Genomic DNA, 22,831 nt, shown 5'->3' with positions numbered 1-22,831 from the left:
AATCAGAATCCCGTTTCACTGCACCATGTAGACACGGGCAGTTACTTCGCACTAGTCAATTTCTAAAATGTCGACCGGACAGGAACATGCTAATGAAGCGCGGGATATTTAAATCCCGCGCTTCATTTGCAATTTCGGTTGCCCTCATTAGCCTCCCTAGATCGAGCTAGGGGGCTAGTGTAGCCATACCCCGAGTGATCTTTGTGTGGACATTCATACTACTATTGGGAATCATCCCTTTTCATTTGAGGCAAATCTCACTGTTCATTACCCTTTGGGATTTCACATTTAGAAAGACATTTACTTACTCTTGATCATTCCCTGATTCACTGTCACTCCCAAAAAGATCCTTCTCCTCCTTTTTCTTTACAGCATTGTCCTTGCTCTCCTCTTCCTCACTATCTGATGCTATAGCATTCTTCTTTCTTTTATCAGATTTCTCTGATGTATCACTCTCAGATTCTTCCACATCTGAGACAGCACGCCCTTTCTTTGCAGCAGCTAACACATGGAAACATATTAGAGGAGAGACAGTGACTAAGCTGAATCAATAATAAGTGGCCCTCCCAACTAGTTACCTTTTGTCATGTAGTTTTTCTAGCCACAAGAGAGAAAAGGAAAGTGCCTTTTTTTGGATAGTAACTTCTTATCCAAGATTTTTTGGACAGATACAGTGGCATTCCTAACCACATCATTGCTGACACTAATTTCTAAAACATAACCCTCACTAAAAATTATTTATACACTTCTGCATGTCATCTCTAAAGGGAGACAGTCATCTTGAAATCTAGGCAATTCAATAAGTAAAAGTGATTTTAGATACTATGGTTACCCTAGAGCCCCCCTAACAATTTTTGTAGTATTACCATTCATTCTATTTTCAAAATTTTATTTCTCTCTCCAGTTGTATGAAAAACCAACACAAAGAGAAACCAGTCTATACAAGGAAAACAGTGAAAGTGCTTTGGGAAAATGTGTATTCAAAGTATTATCAAACACACAGAGTGACCACATTGCCAAAAACCCCCACCTTTTCTCAGATCTCTTATAGTTCTAGAAAACACATGTTACTTGTAAATTAGAAATAAAAATTAAGAGAACAATACAATTTTTAGCAAACGTCCCTTTTGAGTGCAGTAATTTAAAATGGTTTTGTGGAGTTGCATATGTATTGTTTCTCATTTACTCTTGTGGGAAAACTACAGGCAGTCCCCGGGTTACGTACAAGATAGGGACTGTAGGTTTGTTCTTAAGTTGAATTTGTATGTAAGTCGGAACTGGTACATATTGTAGGGGAAACTCTAGCCAAACATTTCTCCAGAGCTCAGTTTTATTCTCCAACACCTCACTTTCCTCAGTCCTTTATTCTCAAGCTGAGGTGTCTGCTGAGAAAAGCCGCTCCGCGTCTCCCTGGTCTGCTGGGGGGGCGCTAGCTTCACGTCTCCCTGGTCTGCTGGGGGGAAGCAGCTAGTGCGGGGTTGCCTCACCCCGTTTGTAAGTAGGGATCCGATGTAAGTCGGATCCATGTAACCCGGGGACTGCCTGTACTTCATTTTCAAGAAAAGAAATTCTGCATATCTTGAACACTCAGTTTGGAGTCCAGAAGTCAAGTTGGATTCTCTCTCACTCATACATCACCAACAATAAAAATTCTGTAACTGGAATGCAAGGATCAGTTCTCCTAGTGAAACACAAGCTATTATGGAATCTACCTCATTCTCCTGCAGTTGTCACAATGCTGCAGGGATAATATAATTACTTTGCTGGGCAATTACTAATACAACTGTGGAAATATCTGAAACACACGAGAACTGAAGTTCACACTCTGGACATTCGCATTGCTATTGGAACTCACCTCTTGTCATCAGAGGCAAACCTCATTATTCACTACCATATGAGAACTTGCATTTACAGAGCTACACATTCGGTCCTATTCCCTGTAAGTAGTCATTCCCAAACAGATAGTACAGGCAGTCCCCGACTTACGCGGATCCGACTTATGTCGGATCCGCACTTACGAACGGGGCTTTCTCGCCCCAGAGGTCGAGGTAGCGGATTGCTACCTGCGAGCTCCGGGGCGAGAGAGCCCCGTTCGTAAGCTGCTCTGGTGCCCCTGGTCTGCTGGAGACCGTCTCCAGCAGACCAGGGGCACCGGGCGGGTTCCCGCGCTTCTGAGGCTTTGCTAAAGCAAAGCCTCAGAAGCGCGGGAACCTGCCCGCTGCTGCAGCTTCAGTCCCGGTGCCTGTGGTCTGCTGGGGACGGTCCCCAGCAGACCACAGGCACCGGGACTGAAGCCGCAGCCGCGGGGGGGTCCCGCGCCTCTGAGACTTTGCCAGAGCAAAGCCTCAGAGGAGCGGCACCCCGCTGCTGCTGCGGCTCTGCTCCCCGTGTCCCTGGTCTCCTGGGGGGGAGGGGGTGCGCGGCTAGTGTGCCCCCCCCCCCCCCCCCAGAAGACCAGGCTTTTGTTTTGGACCCTGGAGCAGAGCAGCTGGGGCGCTGCCAATTGGTCCTGCAGCGCCGCTCTGGGCACTACTGGACCAACCCGGCAGCACCCCAGCTGCTCTGCCCCAGGTCCTGATTCAGCCGCTGCTGGTCAGTTTCAGCAGTGGCTGAATCAGGACGCCTGGGGCAGAGCAGCTGGGGTGCTGCCGGGTTGGTCCAGTAGCGCCGAGGAGCGGTGCTACTGGAGCAACCCAGCAGCACCCCAGCTGCTCTGCCCCAGGCGTCCCCAAGTCAGCCGCTGCTGAAACTGACCAGCGCTGACTACAGGAAGCCCGAGGCAGAGTTGCTCTGCCCCAGGCTTCCTGGAATCAGCACTGATCAGTTTCAGCAGCAGCTGACTTGGGGAAGCTCGGGGTTCTTAAGTTGAATCTGTATGTAAGTCAGAACTGGCGGTCAGTTTCAGCAGCGGCTGAATCTGGACGCCAGTTCCTACTTACATACAGATTCAACTTAAGAACAAACCTACAGTCCCTATCTTGTACGTAACCCGGGGACTGCCTGTAGTAAAATTTGTTTAGGCAATAATTAAATCCAAATCCAAATACATACAGGGAACAGACTGTTTTGGTAAGATGATGCTTTGTTTACAAAGCCACTTTTCAGGGTAGAATCATTCTTGAAGTGTATGATAAAAAATGTCAGCTAGGATACTGCTTAGTAGTTCATAGATCTGAAACTATATACACTGCAGTCTAGCAACTATTCCTAGGTAGAACAGGGTTTCTTTCTAAGGAGGCCTATCTGAAACAGAACACTGTCAACCCTAAGAAGTTACTTACATCAAATTCCTCTGGGAAAAATTGACACCAAAAATATTCAAGTTCACACTTTTTGTTAGTCTATAAAGTGCTACCAGACCTCTTGTTGTTTTTAAGTGTATCCTGTACAGACTAACTCGGCTACCCCCTGACATTTCTTTTTCTGTGGAGTTCAAGCTCAAGTCAATACAAAGGGGCAAAATAAAACTTATTTTTCCAGCAAATGATTTGGAAGCATTTACTGAATACCATCCCTCTCCAAGATATGTAGCCACAGATTACCAGTTATCAGGTGTTTAAATGTAAATTTGGTCTTTGGAGAAAGAGCTAATTATCTTTTATACTATTGTTTTTCATATACAGTAGAGTCCCTATCATCCGACCTAAATGGGACCAACACATGGTCGGATTACTGAATATGTCGGATACAGTCTCCCCGCAGAGCAGCATCAGCTATTCCATTGCTCTCTAGGAGAAGTTGCTGCTGCTGGGATGCTTCCAGGCAGGAGCGGCGGCAGCAGCAGCAGCTTTTCCTAGAGAGCAAGGGAACAACTGATGCCGCTCCTGCGGGGACATCTCCTGCAGGAGCGGCATCAGCTGTTCCCTTGCTATCTAGGAGAAGCTGCTGCTGCTGCCGCCGCTCCTACCTGGAAGCGTCCAGGCAGCAGCAGCAGCTTCTCCTAGAAAGCAAGGGAACAGCTGATGGGGCAGCAAGTTGGCCGTTCTTTCGGCTCGCGCTGTATCCGACCCTGGCAAAGTCTCCGGGAGCTGCAGGGTCAGATAAAGCGGAGTGTCGGATTACCGGGTGTCGGTTAATCCGAACTCCACTATACTTCTGATTGATGTTAGCATTTCCTTACGTGTTTTATCATCATCCTCACTGTCAGAAAACACAGCTGCTTTCCTCTTGACAGCCTTCTCTTCATCTCTCTCCTCTTCATCGCTATCTGCTATTTTCCGTCTCTTAGGACCTTCCTCCTCACTGTCAGATGCATGAAATCCTTTTCCTGCCTGCTCGCTATCCGAATGCCGAGAATCATTCTGCATTGCCTCTTCCCCATTCCCTGCATCACTGTCATCAGACTCTATTTTTTGTTTGAGTCTAGGAACATCTTCATTCTCAGAGTCACTTGCAGGATGTTTCTGAGACTCCTCATTCTCAGAGTCGCTGGCTGCATGTTTCGGGGGCGCCTCGTTCTCAGAGTCGCTGGCTGCATGTTTCGGGGGCGCCTCGTTCTCAGAGTCACTGGCTGCATGTTTCGGGGGCGCCTCGTTCTCAGAGTCGCTGGCTGCATGTTTCGGGGGCGCCTCGTTCTCAGAGTCGCTGGCTGCATGTTTCGGGGGCGCCTCGTTCTCAGAGTCGCTGGCTGCATGTTTCGGGGGCGCCTCGTTCTCAGAGTCGCTGGCTGCATGTTTCGGGGGCTCCTCATTCTCAGAGTCGCTGGCTGCATGTTTCAGGGGCTCCTCGTTCTCAGAGTCGCTGGCTGCATGTTTCGGGGGCTCCTCGTTCTCAGAGTCGCTGGCTACATGTTTCGGTGGCTCCTCGTTCTCAGAGTCGCTAGCTACATGTTTTGGGGGCTCCTCATTCTCAGAGTCGCTAGCTACATATTTCGGGGGCTCCTCATTCTCAGAGTCGCTTGCATGACCTTTTTGATGGTCCTCATTTTCTGATTCACTATTCAGATGCTTATGGGGATCCTCATTTTCAGAATCACTATTATGGCCTTTTTGAGGTTCTTCGTTTTCAGAGTCACTTGCATGGTGATTTAAGGCATCTTCATTTTCAGAGTCACTTACATTATGAATTGGATGGTCCTCAATATCAGAATCACTGTCTTTGACCTCATGAGCCCCTTCATTTTCTGAATCACTGGCATTGTGATTTGGAGGGTCCTCATTTTCAGAATCACTGTCTTTTTGCTTTGGGGTGCCTTCATTTTCAGAATCTGTCGTGTGATGGTCTCTAGTTTGGCCATCATCTTCTCCATCACTTTGTTCATTCTGGAAAAGAAAAACAATCCAAGACAAACTGTAAATTAAGAAGCACAGTAACAAAGAAAAACTTTCCATTTAAGGATGGCAACATGAAAATATTTTAGACACAGAAACAGACAAACTACAGCATCACACAATTCAATGAAATATAAATATTTAAAAATCCAAATGAGAATTCTGTCCACTTTACTATTAATCAATCATCTATTTAGGTAAAGATTTAAGAAAATAATGACTCAGTGTGAGCCACCTTAAGGGTTCTAATTGTCAGAAGATGAATACACAGCACTTCCAGAAAAAACAGGGTCTTAAGGTATTTCACTTGGGGTACATCCAGACTGCAGGCTTCTTTCGAAAGACGCTTTTTCGGAAGAGATCTTCCGAAAAAACTTCTTCCAAAAGAGAGCATCCACACTTCAAAAGTACATCAAAAAAGCTATCTGCTTTTTCGAAAGAGAGCATCTACACTCACTAGACGCTCTCTCACATGTAAGCTGTGATTCTTATGGATGGAGTGGCCACCGGGGCACCTGTGCTTTCTCCTGGAGGTCCCTTCTTTCAGAAAAACTCCCTTTTCCTTGTCCACACACGCCTTTTTCTGCAAGAGCTCTTTTGGAAAAGGCGTTCTTCGTTGTTTCGGTAAAAACCCTGCAGCCTTTCAAAAGAACGCAATAGCAGTGTGGACGTAAGTGAAGTTTTTTCGGAAAAAGGCCATTTTTCCCGGGGGGGAGGAGGGGGACGGCCTGCAGTCCAGACGCACTCTGAGGCTCCCAAAAACTGAACAATGCAAAAATCACTAATCAGTTTTGAAAATCCTGGCGATAAACCTATAAGCTTCCAAAGAAGGGATTGTGTTCTTTGTATGGAATATATTCCTTACTAAAATAACACATAATATAAAGAATAACAGTAGTTGTATAACATATTGCCAAAAATGGATTTGTGCCTTGTTCTTTAGAATGTACAAAGAAAGCCTAAAATTTACTTTCATTTCTAAAATAACATGGCAGGATTAAAAATAAAGTATTGTCTGCTATGGAGAATTATGACCAGAGATCTACTGAATATATGTCAAGAGAGAAGAGATTTTTAGTCAAACAAAATAATGGTTTCTGTTCATTTTTATTAAAATGTTTCATTTCAATGACAATAACTAATAAACATTTTGGGGGAAGGACATCTTTTTTAAAAGATTCAACACCTTTTCCCTTCCAGTGAAGCAGTGAGCTAATATGTTCCCTCAGAAACCTGGGAGATCACTTGGCAAAAACCAAGGAGATTCAAAGCTAACATTATTGACACTTACAAATTAAAAAAAGTCATTTTTAAACTAATCTGGATAAGTCCTTTGCATGTCATAAAACTTTTGAATACTAATACTGGTGACAAGATATAACATTTTAATTTATCCTGGATGGAAAAAGGAAGTTTATATCATCCATTCTCCCACCAGAATAAAATCTGAATATTAAATTTCCCTCTAAAATTAACACTCCAATATTATCCAATCCTGCAGAGACTTTTCAGACATTTTCCATTCCCTAGCTATTACCCAATTCAACAGTTCAGCATATCAAACTTCTAATGCCAGAATAAGCCTGTCTCCCTACCAAATAGAGAATAGAGCACTGTGAAAATAACTGTTGTTCTTTCTATTGCACTGATACAAATGGGACATCACCTCTCCCTTTTTTTTCCTCTTTTTTTTTCCTCTTGCCTAATCTAAAGTTTCTCTTTTTTAGCTTTAGATTCTGAGCTCTATCATCTTTGCAAAATGACTAACTTATTTCTTGTATTTACCACGAACACACAGAGACATTTCCTTTCATGTTTTCACCTGGCCGTAAGCTTGGAAAGCTGCATTCTATAGCCACCTACTTCTTCTATGTGCATTTTCCCCACAATTAAGAACTGCATACAATAATTCAGATGCATTTACACCAGGGCTAAACTGAAGTGCACAGTTAATTAACATTTTTACTTAAAATTCTCATGTGCATACACTTGAAATTTGACCATGATTTTAGCAACTGCTGTTTTTATAATCACTAAAAAGGCAATGCTATTTGCTATGCAGAATTTTAGATCCCAGATTTCAAGTGATGCATTTCTCTCTAACTAGCAGTCCAAAGATATTACCTTTTAAATTACATCACAGCTGCAGACACAAGGAAGCAGCAAGCCAGTAACAGAACTACATTATCTTAAACCATGCAAGTGACCAAATCCATCTTAAAAACGTTACTTGTGTAAAATCTCTTAGCAGCACCACAATAAGAAGCTAACATTTTATCTTTATTGGTCTTTTTCCCTGTAACATTGGCAGTTATAAGGAGGCCAATTCTAAGTTCCAATTTTCTATGTTTATAAAAAATTACAGTGCCAAATTAGAGAATTATTTTTTAAAAATTAAAACAAAAATTATGAAGGTAGAAAAATTCCTAAAGCAGCATGGGACCAGGAGTTCTGTTTGACCACAGTGTTCATTGCCTCCCACAACACAATGCAGGTTGCCTCTGGAACTAGCTAATCGTGTCATTTTTTTCCCCACTCCTGCAAGGTGTCTCCTAAGTAATGTGCCAGGAATGTGTCGCATCCATCTGCCGATTATTGCTGCATTTGGCATGCTTTCTCTCAACACACTCTTGAAGAAGGAGCTATGATCAAGAAGAGAGCTGAGGCTGAGGAAGAGAAAGGTTGAGAATGCCTGTAGCAGTCAGTGCTGTTTGTTATCAAGAATATCAGGATGGAATCTACAGAGTGAATGCTGGTCAGTGCTAGAGGTGAGGAGGATTAGAAAAAAATTCTCATCACCTTCTGGTGGAAGAGCTTTGTACCTTACCATGCACCCTCCTAATACATTTTTTTTTACTTCATTCAACTGTACATCATGAAGTGAGGAATTGTTCATGATGCCAGCAGTAGTATAGCAGTTGTAGCACAGGTACAACTATTAATGTTTACCTTCTTTATTTTACAATTTGACAGGTCTGGAAACTTTTGGGGGATACGTAATGAGAAAGTAAAACAATTCGATCCCTGGATCAATAGCATTGGCTGCAAGCTGATGGTTTATCTTTCAGAATAGACTAGAAAGATCTTGGTAAATTGGTATTCATGTTAGTCGATAAGACATCAAAGCAGAATAAGCATGTAGGGACATTAACAGTATATCTCAGAAATCACAGTACAATAACAAATCATAGCAGTTCCAGCAGCATTACTATTTTTTCCACAGGATGCAACGTATCTCTCTACGTCTGTAACAGGTCTTTCCTGAGAATAAAGAGGAGTTTAAAATCCTATGTAGCCTGTATGTTTGGTGCAGTAGTTATCTTTAATTTTCTTTTTTGAGCACCCAACAACATGGGGCCTCACTCAATTCCGATTAAGGCCTCTGGGCCCTGTATTACTACAAGTAATTGGCATACTAAAGACCTGTTTGAGTGAACACAATGGAAAACACACAGAAAACTATCTGGACTGAAAAGCGTATATGAATAAAACAGTTTATGAAAGTCTGGCTTGGAGTACATACTTCATATGTGTAACATTAAGAATGTGACTTAAGAGATATTATTTTAGTTAAATGACTAAATGTGATGAACTAGAAAATGAAACAAGAAAGAAGCTTGGGACCTAAGCCTTGTGAGACTGTCAGTTATTTTACTACTTCGTCTCTAAAAATTTGTTTAGAAGAAATTATGCAACACATATGCATTTAATATCAAAAGTTTTCTATGTTTCTTTTCCAAATACTTAGTTCAAAGAAAAGATCAGACAATGTCAATGATAGGTAGGTCTCAGATAGCTGTTCCCCACCCGATTTTTCCTCTAAATCCTTTGCTTTCTTTTCTTTCTCCTCTTTATCTATAAACTATTTACTTGAAATGTCCTTAATTATCTTGCTTTGGCTGAAAGCATTCAACGACAGCACTTTAGTACAGGATAGTCTATCGAATGTATTAAAATCAAATTTTCCATTTTACTCTTCTATGTAAAACATTAACAGATTAGCAAATAGATTACTGGATCAATGCATAAAGTTAAAAAGTTAGTCACCCAGTATGATCCCATGAATTATTACAACCAAGTTTACATAATCAAATGATGATCAGGCATTTAGTGTGAATTTAAAAATCCAAGATAAATAAGAAAAGATTTTCCATAAAATCCCAGACTCCAATCCTGTGACTGAATATGCAATGATAGGTCCTTATATAATAGGGCTCCACTGCAGTTAGGAAGGGTCACAGCATCTGGCCTCTAAATCACACGAACACTGTAAATGTGATTTAATATGCATCACTGTACTAAAACTGTGCACCGCCTAACTCTACTTAGCTAAAACAGAACTGATAAGGACATCATCAAGTGGGAGAGGAAAGGAAAGCCAGAAAAGAATTATAGAAAGAAAACCCTCCCCACATACCTGAGACCCACAAATCTAAGACCTACATAAATCCTCAAAAACTCTCTTTTCTTTTAGTAAGAACCTGGAAAAGAAGTTTAAAAAAATTTAAAAAGTTTTTAAAAGTTAGTTTTTAAAAAATCAAATTGAATTCTAATTTAGAGACGAAATAGTAATTAAAAAGACTTATCTGATTAGGCTCTCTCAAAGGTTTTATTACCCTTGAATGTCAGTCTTCCAACATTCTCCTATGGATGAAGAAAATAAAAGGACATAAGAAACAAATTAAGAAACGAGAATATGTTAAGTCACTCCTTTTGGGAGGTGATTCTTGTGTGCTGTAATTTCAACTACATCTCTTATCTTGGCTTGTAAGAAATCTGGAAATTACTGACTTGGCAGGCAAAACTAACATGTTTTATAATATACTTGTGGTTTTTAAGATTATCCAAATATCTTTAAAATCTATTGTTAGGGGGTCTTGTTTGAAATTAACTGGACTGAGTATTTTAACCATTGTCAAAGACAACCGTGTCTCCAAGTAAACTAAAGTGTATTGACACACTACATATCCCTTACATACTGTCATGAGCATGTACAACAAGGTCAGATGAGAATGATGGTAGCTCCCTAATGTTAATTTTCTCTTATTTTTTATTAGCAGTGGATATGTGGAAAAGTTGTTAATACAAAGGACAATCTGAAAACAATTGCTTATATATTTAAACAAGATCTCAAATTATCATAAGTGTAGTATGTAACACTAACACCCCACACGTCTATACAAGTGTTGGAATGATTAGCCCAACCCCCATCTGTCAGATGAAATGCTAAAGGTCCCTCAAGACTGCAATATTACCTTCCTGATCACATTGGCTTCTGTTTTGCACTGTTTGTCATATCCTGGAATTATTCATTCCCTAAAACACTACCATCTCTCCATCCTGCACATACTGAAGCCATCCCTCTGAGCGCCTATCATCTCACTTATGCTAAGAAAATTACTCCTGGTAAGGGCACCCCACAAACTTCCTCACTCCCACAGAGGACACTCGGATCACCTCCACCATTTCTGATCTGGTTTCTTCTGCTGCAAACACTGACACCCCCTCTCCCCCCCCCACACACACAAAGGCATTCTAAATTTAAAAGCCAAATAAGTACATTTTTTTAAAAATCATGTCATAATAAAAACTACTTTATTCTATTTTCTCTTTCCAACATTTGGAATTTGACTGATATAACACACAAATAGTTCTGCTACAAGAACAAAACAGGATTGCATGATGAACTACATAAAAGAGTGAAGTCTTTCAGTTTCTTACAGCATATCACATTAGGGATGTTAAATTGCAGGTCATCAGCTAATCGAGTAGTTGATGGAATTTCCCAACCCAGGAGCTAACCCTGCTGTGGCTCTGACTTTTAAATATATTAAGAGCTACCAGGTTCTTAATACATTTAAAAGACAGAGGCATAAAGGGGGGAGACAGGGTGTGAGCCAGGAATCAGCTCTTAATACATTTAAAAAAGCAGAAGCACAGTGGGGGAGAGGGGGGGAGGGAAGGGAGGTGGGAGACCAGGAGCAAGCCAGGACAGCTGATTCCTGGCTCACTCAGGTCCCCCGCTACGCATTTGCCTCTTTTGCTTCCCCAAAATGGTGCTGGGGGGAACCAGCTTTTGAGTCAGCTCCCCCAAGCACCAGCTCCTGCTTCCCTACCCTTGCTGCTTCTCTCTGACAGAGGCAGCAGGGAAGGGGGGGAGAGGGAGGAACTAGTAGAGTCAACTAGTCAGTTACATCTCTATATCACATTAACTATTTACACAGTTTGTAACACACTACAGGTTGAATTTCTCTAATCCAGCACTCTTGGGACATGACTGGTGCGGAACCAGAGAATTTACCAGACTCATGGGAGGTCAATATTGTCTAGCAGCATTACCAGCACTTCCAATGCATACTGGGCTCTTAGAAGACATTTAGGGGTAAATGAGAGCTGAAAAACAGCACAGAACACTAAGAACCAGGGTTGGTGGCTGTAAATAGCAGTGGGATTGCAAGGAACTTGGTTACACCCATGATAAGCAGACATCTGGCTAACTAAAATCATGCCAGGCCACAGCTGTTGCCGGACTAGAGACATTCAACCTATATATAAACACAATACACACATAGTAACAACTACATCATGTATCTCAATCTAGAACACAGAACCAACTTTAAACAAGAAATTTACTGTACACAAGCTGGTATTCAAATTGTAACAAATTATTTCACAGTAAGTGTGAATAGGGCCTTCTCCACACTACTGACTAGGAAAAGACAGAGAATGTCACGGGCCCAGAATATCCCATTCCACAATGAAAGCCATAGGAAGGGACTTTTGGTGAGAAAACTTTACAAAGAAATCCTTGTTGAGATTCCTTCACAACTGTCATGTGGGGGAGAGGGGAAGGGTTGGAGAAATCTTCTGTGACCTGTGGAAAACTTGTTCTTTTATCTTGCAGATCCCATGGGATCTGCATGAAAGTTCTGTATCCCTACAACAGTTCTGGAAGTGCTTCCCTCTCCACACCCCACTCTCAAATTCCAGTCATAGTAAACTGAATCCCACTCCTGGGCCAGCCTGATTCTACCCTCTTTCCCAATATGGATTCCAGACCACATGGGAAGCCATCCACACCACGAATTGCAGAGAGGACACAGGCACTTGGACTCTTCTAACATGAATGAGCTTTTTGACATGGAAAAACATCACAACATCAAAATAGTGAAGATGTAGTTCCTTCACACCCTTTCTATAACTTAACTGACCAGGGAGGGTTTGGGTCTGGGATTTTTTTTCAAGAAAATTTACTCCTGTACTGACAAAGTTCAGCATAAACATGCAAAATTGTTCACTGAGCTACAAATCCCTGATAACAGCATTATTATTTCAAACGTGTGTGAAATGATTTGCAGATGTTAATAATTTGCGATGTCTGTAAGGATATTTTTAAAGCAGCCTTGCAAAACTATCGTGAAACTTTTACTTCAAGGGGAGTTCTGAACTAACGCATGTATGCAGAATTAGTCTTTTCCTCCCCCCCGCAACAGATTTCTTTGCTTTCCCGCCAAAAATGACAGGGAAGCAGAGGAAAGCTGCAAAAACAAGCTTCTCACCAGCAGCACAGGCACATCATTTTGGGCACCTGGAGCAGCCAGGAGAGAGGTAAATCACTTTTGGGGGTGGGTGATGGAACTTCCTCTCCTGCACCAGAGTCAGCTTCCAGTCGCAGCTGGGCTGGGAGAGGAACAGACTTCCTCTTCCCCTGCAAGGAGCAGCCAGGGCAGGGTTACATCCACCCACCAGAAATCTCCCCAGCTGGAGGAAGCTCTGCACCTCTTCCCCTGACTTCCTACCTACATCACATCTCAGCTGCAACAGGAGGGGTCACTGTATGGGCAGCTGTTCTCCCATTTGCCCAGTCCCAGTGCATCCTGATCCCCACATACTTACCTACAATCCCCCCATAAGTCTCAGCTCTCTGTACCCTGAACTCTCCAACCAAACCCCACCAACCCTACATCTGAACCCCCCAACTGTATACCCAGACTACCACCTGTGTGCCCCCCCAAACTCCCACTTCAATGAGCCCCATCCCCCCACCTGGATCCCAATGAACCCCACCATACCCACCCCTCCATTCCTCACTCTCGCAGCACCTAGAGCCCCATGTATTTCCCCATACCAAGACCACTCTGTTGAGCCCCAACCACCTTCACTGGACCTTTCACAGAGGCCCAGTCCACATACACCCACAACTCACCACCAAACCCCTGTACATCCAGACCCTGCCGCATTGAGAGCCCCATCAAGCCACCTGCACCCAAATCGCACCTCATAAATCTCCCCACACTTGGATCCTGTTGGACTGAGGCTGCTTGTCCCATAGCTGATCGGGGCCAGGGCTGGGCATGCATGTGAGCCTGTCCCTATTTACTATCTTAGTGCACCTGGCATAAAGGGACAGGATCCTAGGGTGTTTCTGGGGCAGGCCCAGCCCTCACGCTGTGTAAGGGATGGGTGCAGACTCACTGCCAAGTCCATATGGGGGGGGAGGGGAGAAGGGGGAGTTGCAAGGTAATCTCTCACTTCCATGCAGCCATTGGCCTATGCCCCCCACTATCTCCACATATATTAACTGACAAATAAAATAAACAGAATTTTAAGATATTGTGTGCAGGGTTTTTTTTTTGTATGCAGAATTCCCCCAGGAGTATACTCTACTAGCTCAAGCACAGACTATCCTTTTATCATGAAAAATAAACTACTCTTCTATTTACTTGCCAAAAAACTACATGCCCTGGATGTCTGGAAAAGGACATTTTGCAAGACTGTTTTACAGGTCTGGTTTAATGAACCCAATATAAAATTAAACTCCATTAAGAGGAAGGCCCTCATTGAAATTCAGGCTACAGAAAGACATGTTTTATTTAATCAAATGAAAACATTTTATTGGTACCTCTGACTGATGCCCTATGCTTTCATTGTCTGATCCAGAGTGCTGATCATTTACATCATCTTCAGCATCAGACCCTGAATCCCGTTCATCCTGTACTGGGGTGGCTCCACCATCATCTGTACCAAAATAAAAACATTTAAAAGTCAATAATTTCTTTCAACAGCTAAAAAATATGAGCTTTTTCACATTTCTGCAAAAAAGACCTAGCAGGCATGATCCACAATCAGAACTTCTACTCCCAGAATTAAAACAATACTGTTAGAAGATGGAAAAAGACTTCAGCAAGTATTGGATTTCAGAGAGTAAAACCAGAAGCTACAGTACACACTCATCAATTAAATGATAAAAAGTTTGCTTCTTTTATAGCAGATCCTTTAAGGATTGTGATTCCCAGCAGCTACACTCTGAAAATGAACCATTTAAAATTATGTCCAGAACAAAATGCATCAGGAAAGTTTGAAGTAGAGGCAAATCTGCCACAGTGATCCTTACTACTCTCAGAGACACAGGCCACAGAAACTTACATTATAAAAATGGAACCAACAGTTTTATATGATCATCAAAACTATTACATGTAGCATAAAAACAACCACTTCATATTCAATGACATTGTCAGAGACCTAATGACGTTAACCTGCATGTTTTAGGGCATGTCTGCATAGTTTTTGTACTACTATAACAATTTTGTTTTAGAAACAGATGTAGTTGAAATGATAAAACTCTCCAGTGGCCCAATCAGCACACAGCTCCAGACCATATGACAATCTCAGAGCCATCTAAGTAGTGTAGTGAACCTTCGCGATTCCACATATTTACAAGTCTCTCCTGTCCTGTCCTGGGAAGAGGTGGCTTCCCGGAACTGCAGTAAGTTCAGGAGCCACGAGAAGCTCACTGCTGTGGCCAGAAGATGCAGGCAACGTACTGTGGTGGCAGGGAGATGCAAGGAGCTTACCACAGCTCCCGGCCACATGCTTAGTTCCTTGCGGCTGCCAGTCTGGGAGTCTCAGCTCCTAGTATTCGTAAATTGGCTCCCAGTATTTGCAAATTTCACCATTCACAGTGGTGCCAGTAGTGCATCCACCACAAATGGCAAGGGTTTCAGACTGTGCAGACGCAGCCCACATATAACACAGAGAGCTACATATGCAGCCAAGCTTTCAACCATGCCTGTTTTGACAGCCAGAAAGAGCACTTTCTTTCAACATATCAGCACAACTGAATTGCTTTATCACATTCCCTTAATACTCATTAACATGCAGTCTAACACATTTGAAAGCACATTAGCTGGTTGTGCTGTATCCTAGAGAAGTCTAGGACAACACAGCCACCTAACAAATTTTCAAACATGTTGGTCTACATATTAGATCCAGTCTACTCTAGAGTAAAGGTGTCTTTTTTAGCATGCAATAGTTAACATATTTTAAGATTCTAGCACAGACAGTGCAAGCTGTAGTTTTAACATGTATTGGTTCAACCTTAACCAACTAACACATTAGAACTACAGCTTGCCCTGATTGCACTAGGATTTGGAAATATAATAGTTATTTTTTAAAAGCACCCTTGTTTTCCCACAGCAGACACGTCATTAATGAAACTTAAGAGGAATTTTTAATTGTACGAAAATAACCTGAGCTAACATTTGAAAATCACACTTATTTGCTCAACATACCAGGACCTTAAATCACTTGATCAGGTCATGCTGTTGGCGGTTAGACTTTTCATCTAGACTAAGATTTGAGATGTTAAGCATGTTAGCCAATACAGATGTTAATCAGTAAGCATACCAGTAAGCATGACATTTACCAGTATGCTTGCCTCTTAACTAGCTCTGGCCAGTAAACTCCGGTGGTGGACAGCCGTGCCAGGCCAGAGCAGCTCCAACTGTGGAAAGACTGGCGGGTGGGTCAGCAGAACCCCATAGTCACAGTGGGATCCAAAATAAAATGGTTAACTGATTAAGCACTCTGGTTTAACTGGTTAACAGTTTTGATATCCTTATTAGGCAACAGTGCTAATTCACAACGTGTTAACATTAAATTAAATCCTAGCTTAGGCAAGACCTCTTTCTGGCTCAAATGGGATTAATCTGGTTGAAGTAGGGATGCTAGATATCAGTTAATTGAAAAGTTGATTCATTATTATTGGTTAACTGACTACACTATTGCTTCCTTAGATGAAGATGACACCCTCCTGGCCACTCAAACCATCATACATGTCATCTCCACAACCTAGACAAACAACAATAACTCACAAGCCAGTGTGATGTAGGAATCATTGTGAGGCAAAGACCTCTTTGAAGACAGGCATGGAGGTTCTATTTAGCAGTGACTTCTACATGTAGTACACAAATGGGATAATACTGTGTTTGGGGGGCATCCTTTTCATTTGTGGGAGGAAGGACAGTTTAATGACCTGAATCTCTGAGATACCAAACTTCCACAACTCTTGATTTAAGAATGATAGGTGATGGGAATGAGAACTTGACATGGTCATCGCTGTAGCTTTGGATAGCATCGCTCAACCTCATGCTTTTTTTTTTTTCCTTCTTCATCCTTATTGGCCAAGCCAAGCCAGTCCATTTCCAACAGCCCCAAGGCGCCTGCCACCGCTCTACCTGTCACACAGGCACCTCGGCCCACCTGGGGCTGCCCAGCCCAACGCCCAGGGACAGGCCCGTCAGCCTCCTACCTTGCAGCCAGGCCCTCCCCGCACAGCCCCCTGGTGTCACCCGGCCTCTGCCCCAGGGCAACCCCGTCGGCCTCCAGCTGCCTCCGAGCCCCAGCCCGTGGCGAGGCAGAGCCAGGAGCGCCCCCCGGGCTCGCCCTCCCTGACAGCCCGCGCCGCCCTCCCGAGCGCGGGGGAGCCCGCGCGAGGCCCCCGACCGGCCGCGCGGAGCCAGGAGTCCAGCGCTCAGGCCGCCCGCCCGCCCGGGGAATCCCTCCGCGGCCGGCCCCTCCCCCCGCTCCACGGTGCGCTGCCCCCTCCCGCCCCGCACCTGACTGGTCCCCGCCGTAGTACTCCGCCTCCATCACGGGCCGCCGCCCCCCGCCTCCCTCTCAGGGCTCGCAGGCTGCTGGTGGAGGGGGCGGGGCAGGGGCCCGACTCAGGGGGCTGGTGCCGGGGACCCGCCGCTCCGATCCCCGCGCCCCGTCCAGTAAAATCCCCGGCTCTTCCTGCTGCCGCGGGCCCAAAATGGCGCCTCCCCTGCACCCTCACAGACCGCTCCTGCGCATGCGCTACGCCGGTGGGGGGTCGGAGGGCAACGCGCCACGCTCCGCTCGCGAGAGGTCAGGCCCAGAGAAGTCTCGCGGGGCTTTGGCGCTGAGCGCGCGCGCGCTCTCCGCCCATCTGGTCGGGTCGCCCTGTCAGGGCCCCCTCAGCCGGCGGGTGAAGCTCGGCCAGAGCCGCCCTCGTCCGCCCCCTGGCGGAGCATGTCCCCGCCCCGGGCGCGGCCCCTCACACGGCGCAGGGCGTGTCCCCCAGAGCCTCGCTGCGCCTGGCTGCAGAGCGCCCTTCCCTCCGCCGGGCCCAGCCCTGACAGGGGCCCCCCAGCGCCCTGGGACCAGCCCCTCAGGCAGCAGCCCCGCGAATCCGAGGGGTGACCGCGCCAGCAGAGGAATCCAGGGGCCCTCACGCGGCTGACAGATGGAGCAGCACAATCGCTTTCCTCAGCCAGGACTCAGCTGCGGGAGAGAAGAGGAGAAGGGAAGGGACGCGCAGAGGAGAGTGACATCAGCGCTACTTAACCAGAGTGGATGTGGGATGCTGCAAGTCCAAGGACCAAAGCCATTGATAACCTCAGTTCCACTCTAGGGAGCAGTCTAATTGGCTTGCAGCAAAGGTCCCTGCAGTGGAGCAGGTTGACAGGAACATCAACATCAGTCCTATGCCAGCAAAATGCAGGACAATGTAGCACTTGAAAGACTAACAAGATGGTTTATTAGATGATGAGCTTTCGTGGGCCAGACCCACTTCCTCAGATCGTTATTCCAGGCTGCTCACAACAGAGGGAGACTCAATCTGATACAGATTTGAGGTTTAAGATGCTCCGCCAGCCACACTTGGCTTGCACCAGAACTTAAGTTATACTGCAGGGTGACCCCAAAACGCCACTTGTGCTGAACTTCCCTCAGAATCTATGTGATGCACCACCCCTTCGTCTCCTAGAAATGTTTGAAGTCCATTATTCCTATGCCATCTTAGCTCAAATAGTTATTCAGACATTTCAATTTAAATGCACTGGATTAGAGAAAACAGTAAAACAGGTTAACAATAAAGAGATTTTAAGTGAGTAGAAGCAGAAGGTTACAGAAATGGTTTCAAGAAGAATAAAAGAGCATTAAAATATTTTATATCTCATATTCAAGCAGTTTCCATCACGTATTTTCAGCAGTCTTACTGACCAAACCCTGGGCACCAGGAGACAAAGAGTCTATGTGGACAGATGTTCCCTGCTGGCTTTTTCTCACCTGTTTCATGACTGTTTACAGCTTTAATTTTTATTAAGGCAAGCACACATTCTTTTGTTTAGGACAGACCTGTCCAACTTTTGCCTGGGCAGGGCTGTGGAGTTTGAAACATGTTAATAACACCATACAGGGAAATCCTATAACTTCATGTACAGTATTGCCACACATGCTTCACCAGGACAATACTGACCAGCGACTATGCCTTATAATACATGCCTTCATCATGGGTGGGCAGGATAAGAGGCAAGAGAAGGTACTGCTTCCCAAACTGCCAGGCATGGCCCCATCCATGTTCCACTCCCAGAACAGCCCCTGCTTCAGCACAGCTTTCAGGCTTCAGTTGCACTGAGACTGGGGATGCTGGGACAGTGCGCCCTGCCTTCTTCCAGGGCTGGAGACTAGGGACACCTGCCTTCCCTGTTCTCTGGGACCTCCCTGTACTCCGAGGCTAGGGCCACACCCCGCCTGTCCTCTCCATGTTCTGGGGCAGGGGAGGCCACTGCGGTGACAGGGAGCTTGTGTGGGGTACAGGAGGAAAGAAGGTTGAAGGTCTGCCCTAACACTGGGGGGGGGAGGGTGGGCTGGGACGGGCCTTGGCTCCTGCAGGGGACAAGGCCTTGGGCAGAAGGGGTGGGACTGGGGTAGGTCCCCTAGCCCTAGGTTGACCTACCACCCATACATGCCTTGTAAAAATATTATTACAGTAGTGGGTGGAGTGTGAACAGGGGTGGATCACAGCCCCCTAGAAAACCTACCATACAATGAGGTGAGATTTCCTGACCACTGCACAATTCTCTGGAAACATATACTATGCAGCTGGGCACTAGGGGCATGCCTAAGGAACAGACGAATGTCAATGACTAGTTTGCAGCATGTATAGGTTACTTGTAGTTGGTGCGTTTAGATCCACGAACATCCTTCGAGTTGAAAGGATGAACGTCACTCAGGATACATCCTGCTCCTACTGCTATACCACAGCTTGCCAACTGCTGTGCCGGTCTCTCATTGGCTGGTCAACAGGACCCTTTGCAAAGAGCCACATGGTCTTCTTCCTTCTCTGTGTGCGCTCTGCACAGGTACAGAAAAAATTGTCACTTTCAATGAGTCGCTACCTCAGAAATACTGAGGAGTTCTATGTCAATTCCAATAAGATATTAACCGTGTTACAGCTCTCTGTGTAGTATTTGCATGCCTGTTTGTGTATATGCTCTTAATGCTCTGTTGGCTGCATTCCAAAGTGAAGGATGGAGAGACACTCAGACCGTAATGAGATTGCTCGGCAGGGGAGCATGACCTGCCTTCTAACAACCAGAGTAAAGAAGCCCCACATTGTGTGAGTGGAAGAGTGAAATACCACGGATCCAAAAGCTTTCTGGATCTGCTTTTCAGCCCAACAACATGAAGTGGCTGGAGTGAAATTAACCTTCCTTAGGAAACAGGATGCTAAAGAAAATCAGGGGATGTACTTGAAAGTCCTTTGCTGGTATGTACTTTTTTATTCAATCAGCTTCATTTACAATGTGTCTTTAGAATTAACCACAGTCATCAGTGATTTACCATTACAAGTCTGCTTAGGTAAAGGGAGGAGAATAACAGGCAGTTACCAAAGGCTTGGGTTTCTGGCTGAGCAGTAAAGCATTTAGTTGTTACATCCATAGCCACACCTCTTCAGAAACCTCAAGAATGCGATTGGGACTAACATAAACCTGTGCTCAGCATCTGTGATTCTGCAGTATGGAAAGCCTGAGTTCTGTGTGACTTACACAAAGATAGAGGCACTAGTGCCATGTGCTATTTAAACCCTTCTGATCCAGAGAGAAATCTCTTAAGTAGGGAGCTGTTGGGAAGAAACACTTCCGTCAATGGACGTCCCTACTGGTGTATTGTTCTCCAAACCTGCAAGATTTAGTGTCACCTGGACTAAACAGTTTTTACTCTTATCACATTTATTTATTCATCAATATTGACCAAACTTATCAACATTATCTCCAAGCCTCTGCTTAACCTTGTCACCACAAATTACAACTATAAATGTGGGTATTGCAGAGTCCCACAACCATAACAGTACTGAACAATGAATATATTCACTCTCTGTAGGACAGTCCTAGACTCCACAGCTCTTTGCATACTGTTTAGTGATCTTCCAAACTACCACTCTCGCACCCACACATAGACACACTGCAGAGTCCTTTAGCAAGCGGCCGCAGGCAGTGGGTGAAGCTGCTTCATGGGAAGGCAAGCTCCCCAGGCTATGGCCCTGCCCAAACTCCACCCCTGCTCTGCCCCAGGCTATCCCCCCACTCTGCTCAGATCCTACCCTCTCCCCATTGTCTCCCTCGTCTCTCCCCTTCCCTGCTCATCCCTTCCAGCCAAATCCCTGAACCCAAATGTAACAAATTACATTTGAAAAGAATACTCTTCTACAATTTCCTTCTATAAACAAAGAGTAGTTCTGGGACACCTTAGAGACTAACAAAAATATATACAGTATAATTTCGTGGGCAAAACCCACTTCATCAGATGATGAGCTGGACATCTGATGAAGCTCATCTGAGGAAGTGGGTTTTGCCCATGAAATCTCATGATAGTATATATTACTGATAGTCTCTAAGGGGCGACAGGACTACTTGTTGTTTTTAAAGTTACAGACTGACATGGCTACCCTCTGAGATGGTTCCAAAGAAAATGGAACATGTTTTCTACTGCATGCCAGACTGTGAAGACTAAACATGCAGAAGGTACCTAATTAAAAACCCTTAATTTGGGAATAAAAACTGTTAAGCTCAGGTTTTCTGATGTACCTGGAAGTTTGTCAGAGATTTATGTGAAAAACTTTGTAATAAGGGCAAGTCAGCTGTCTTGATGAATACAACGTTAAATACAGAATACAAGATGCAGCTGTTCTGTTGTTTACATTTTCTTAATAAGTATTTCAAGCTGATTTTATATTTTAAATGTACTTTTAAGCCTTCAAAAAGTAATCATTCCAGATACTATATATCTGATGCACTGAAACAAAGACATTATTTTAAATTAATTAGTCAGAGCAGTTTAGTGTGTTCATAACAAAGTTCATTACATTTAGAAAAAAGGGTACACTAATTTATTTTGTGTGATCTTCATAACAATAGACATATTTATGAAATGTCACCATATGTTTATGTTAAAAATATGTTTCCAAAGTTTTTAGACATAACAAATGATTTTATATCTTACCCCCGTACTGATTTGGTGAAGGATTCTTTTAAAACCAGTTAATTAAATAGTCAGAAAGGGAAACTCATTTGTCCAGCTATCTCGAAGAAAAGGGATATTGTCCTTTAAGGGCTCTCTTCAACAAGGGGGCGGAAAAAGAAAGATTACAGCAGGGATAGACAGAAAGCATAGGAAGATTTTGTAAGCAAGTTTTTGTACTATAGCAGTGGTTCTCAAACTGCGGTCCAGTAGTGGTCTAGGACTGCCTTCCAGTTGGTCCATGGCTTGAGCTCAGCTTCCCACCTTTCCATCCTCCCTCCCTCCCTCTCTCCTAAGCAGGGAGCCCGCATTGTCATTCCAACTTTGCACCACCACCCCCTGCAAAGTGGGAGTGCCAGCAGTGGCTTTCCTCTGGGGGAGGAAGGAGCCCCAAGCCTCCCCGCCAGATCTGCCTCATGGGGAAGAAGCAGAGCGAAGCAAAGCTAAAAGCAACTCTGTGCACTGAGACTCCCCTTTCCGGTAGCCCTGTCCTGAAGAACCCCTCATTTTTGTTCACACCCCAGAGCTTTGGGGGGGGCACAAAATCCACTAATCCTGAAACCCCAAAAGAGGAAATCCAGACCATGGAAAGCCCTGAACCTCAGTCCTCCTTGTCCCGCCCTCTGGCCAATTGAACCAGAGGTGTAGTGAGGGTGTGATGCACCCGGAGGCAAAGGCCAAATTTGCGCCTCCCCCCCAATCATTTGTTACTGTGGATCTGTTATTATTTCTAAGTCAGCAAAAAAATAAAAAATAAATAAAAATAAAGTGCTACCTAACTATTGTTTTTTAAATTTTTCCTTTTTTTATAAAGTATCTTTTATTTAAAAAATATTATAAGTTACCCCAATGCACTCACCCGTCCTCCTCAGCCAAGTCCCCCAGTGCCCCCCAATCCCAATGCACTCACCCCTTCCCCAGAGCAGGCACCCCAGCACCCTCCATACCAAATCAAC

General features: G+C 44.4%; 1 protein-coding gene across 3 annotated transcripts in view; it reads right to left on the bottom strand.

Annotated features, from left to right (window-relative positions):
* The window catches only part of IWS1 (interacts with SUPT6H, CTD assembly factor 1), a 32,498-nt gene extending 15,089 nt beyond the window's left edge, over positions 1 to 17,409 (bottom strand). Inside the window, exons 1-4 of one of the 3 annotated variants that reach the window (XM_075937432.2) lie at positions 17,168 to 17,409; positions 14,173 to 14,288; positions 4,121 to 5,261; positions 309 to 501 (exon numbers count right to left, since the gene is read on the bottom strand). In XM_075937432.2, coding sequence (XP_075793547.2) covers positions 309 to 501; positions 4,121 to 5,261; positions 14,173 to 14,288; positions 17,168 to 17,201 — 1,484 coding nt within the window. In that variant the 5' untranslated portion in view covers positions 17,202 to 17,409. The remainder of the gene's footprint in view (positions 1 to 308; positions 502 to 4,120; positions 5,262 to 14,172; positions 14,289 to 17,167) is intronic. The other 2 variants (XM_075937430.2, XM_075937431.2) reach the window with 2 other exon arrangements.
* Positions 17,410 to 22,831: the final 5,422 nt, after the last annotated feature.

The sequence above is a fragment of the Pelodiscus sinensis genome, chromosome 10, assembly GCF_052426305.1.
Source record: "Pelodiscus sinensis isolate ZL-2025 chromosome 10, ASM5242630v1, whole genome shotgun sequence".
In the NCBI taxonomy this organism is placed as follows: Eukaryota; Metazoa; Chordata; order Testudines; family Trionychidae; genus Pelodiscus; species Pelodiscus sinensis.
Note: the sequence above shows the minus strand (reverse complement) of the source record. Positions and strands in the feature narration are given on the sequence as shown.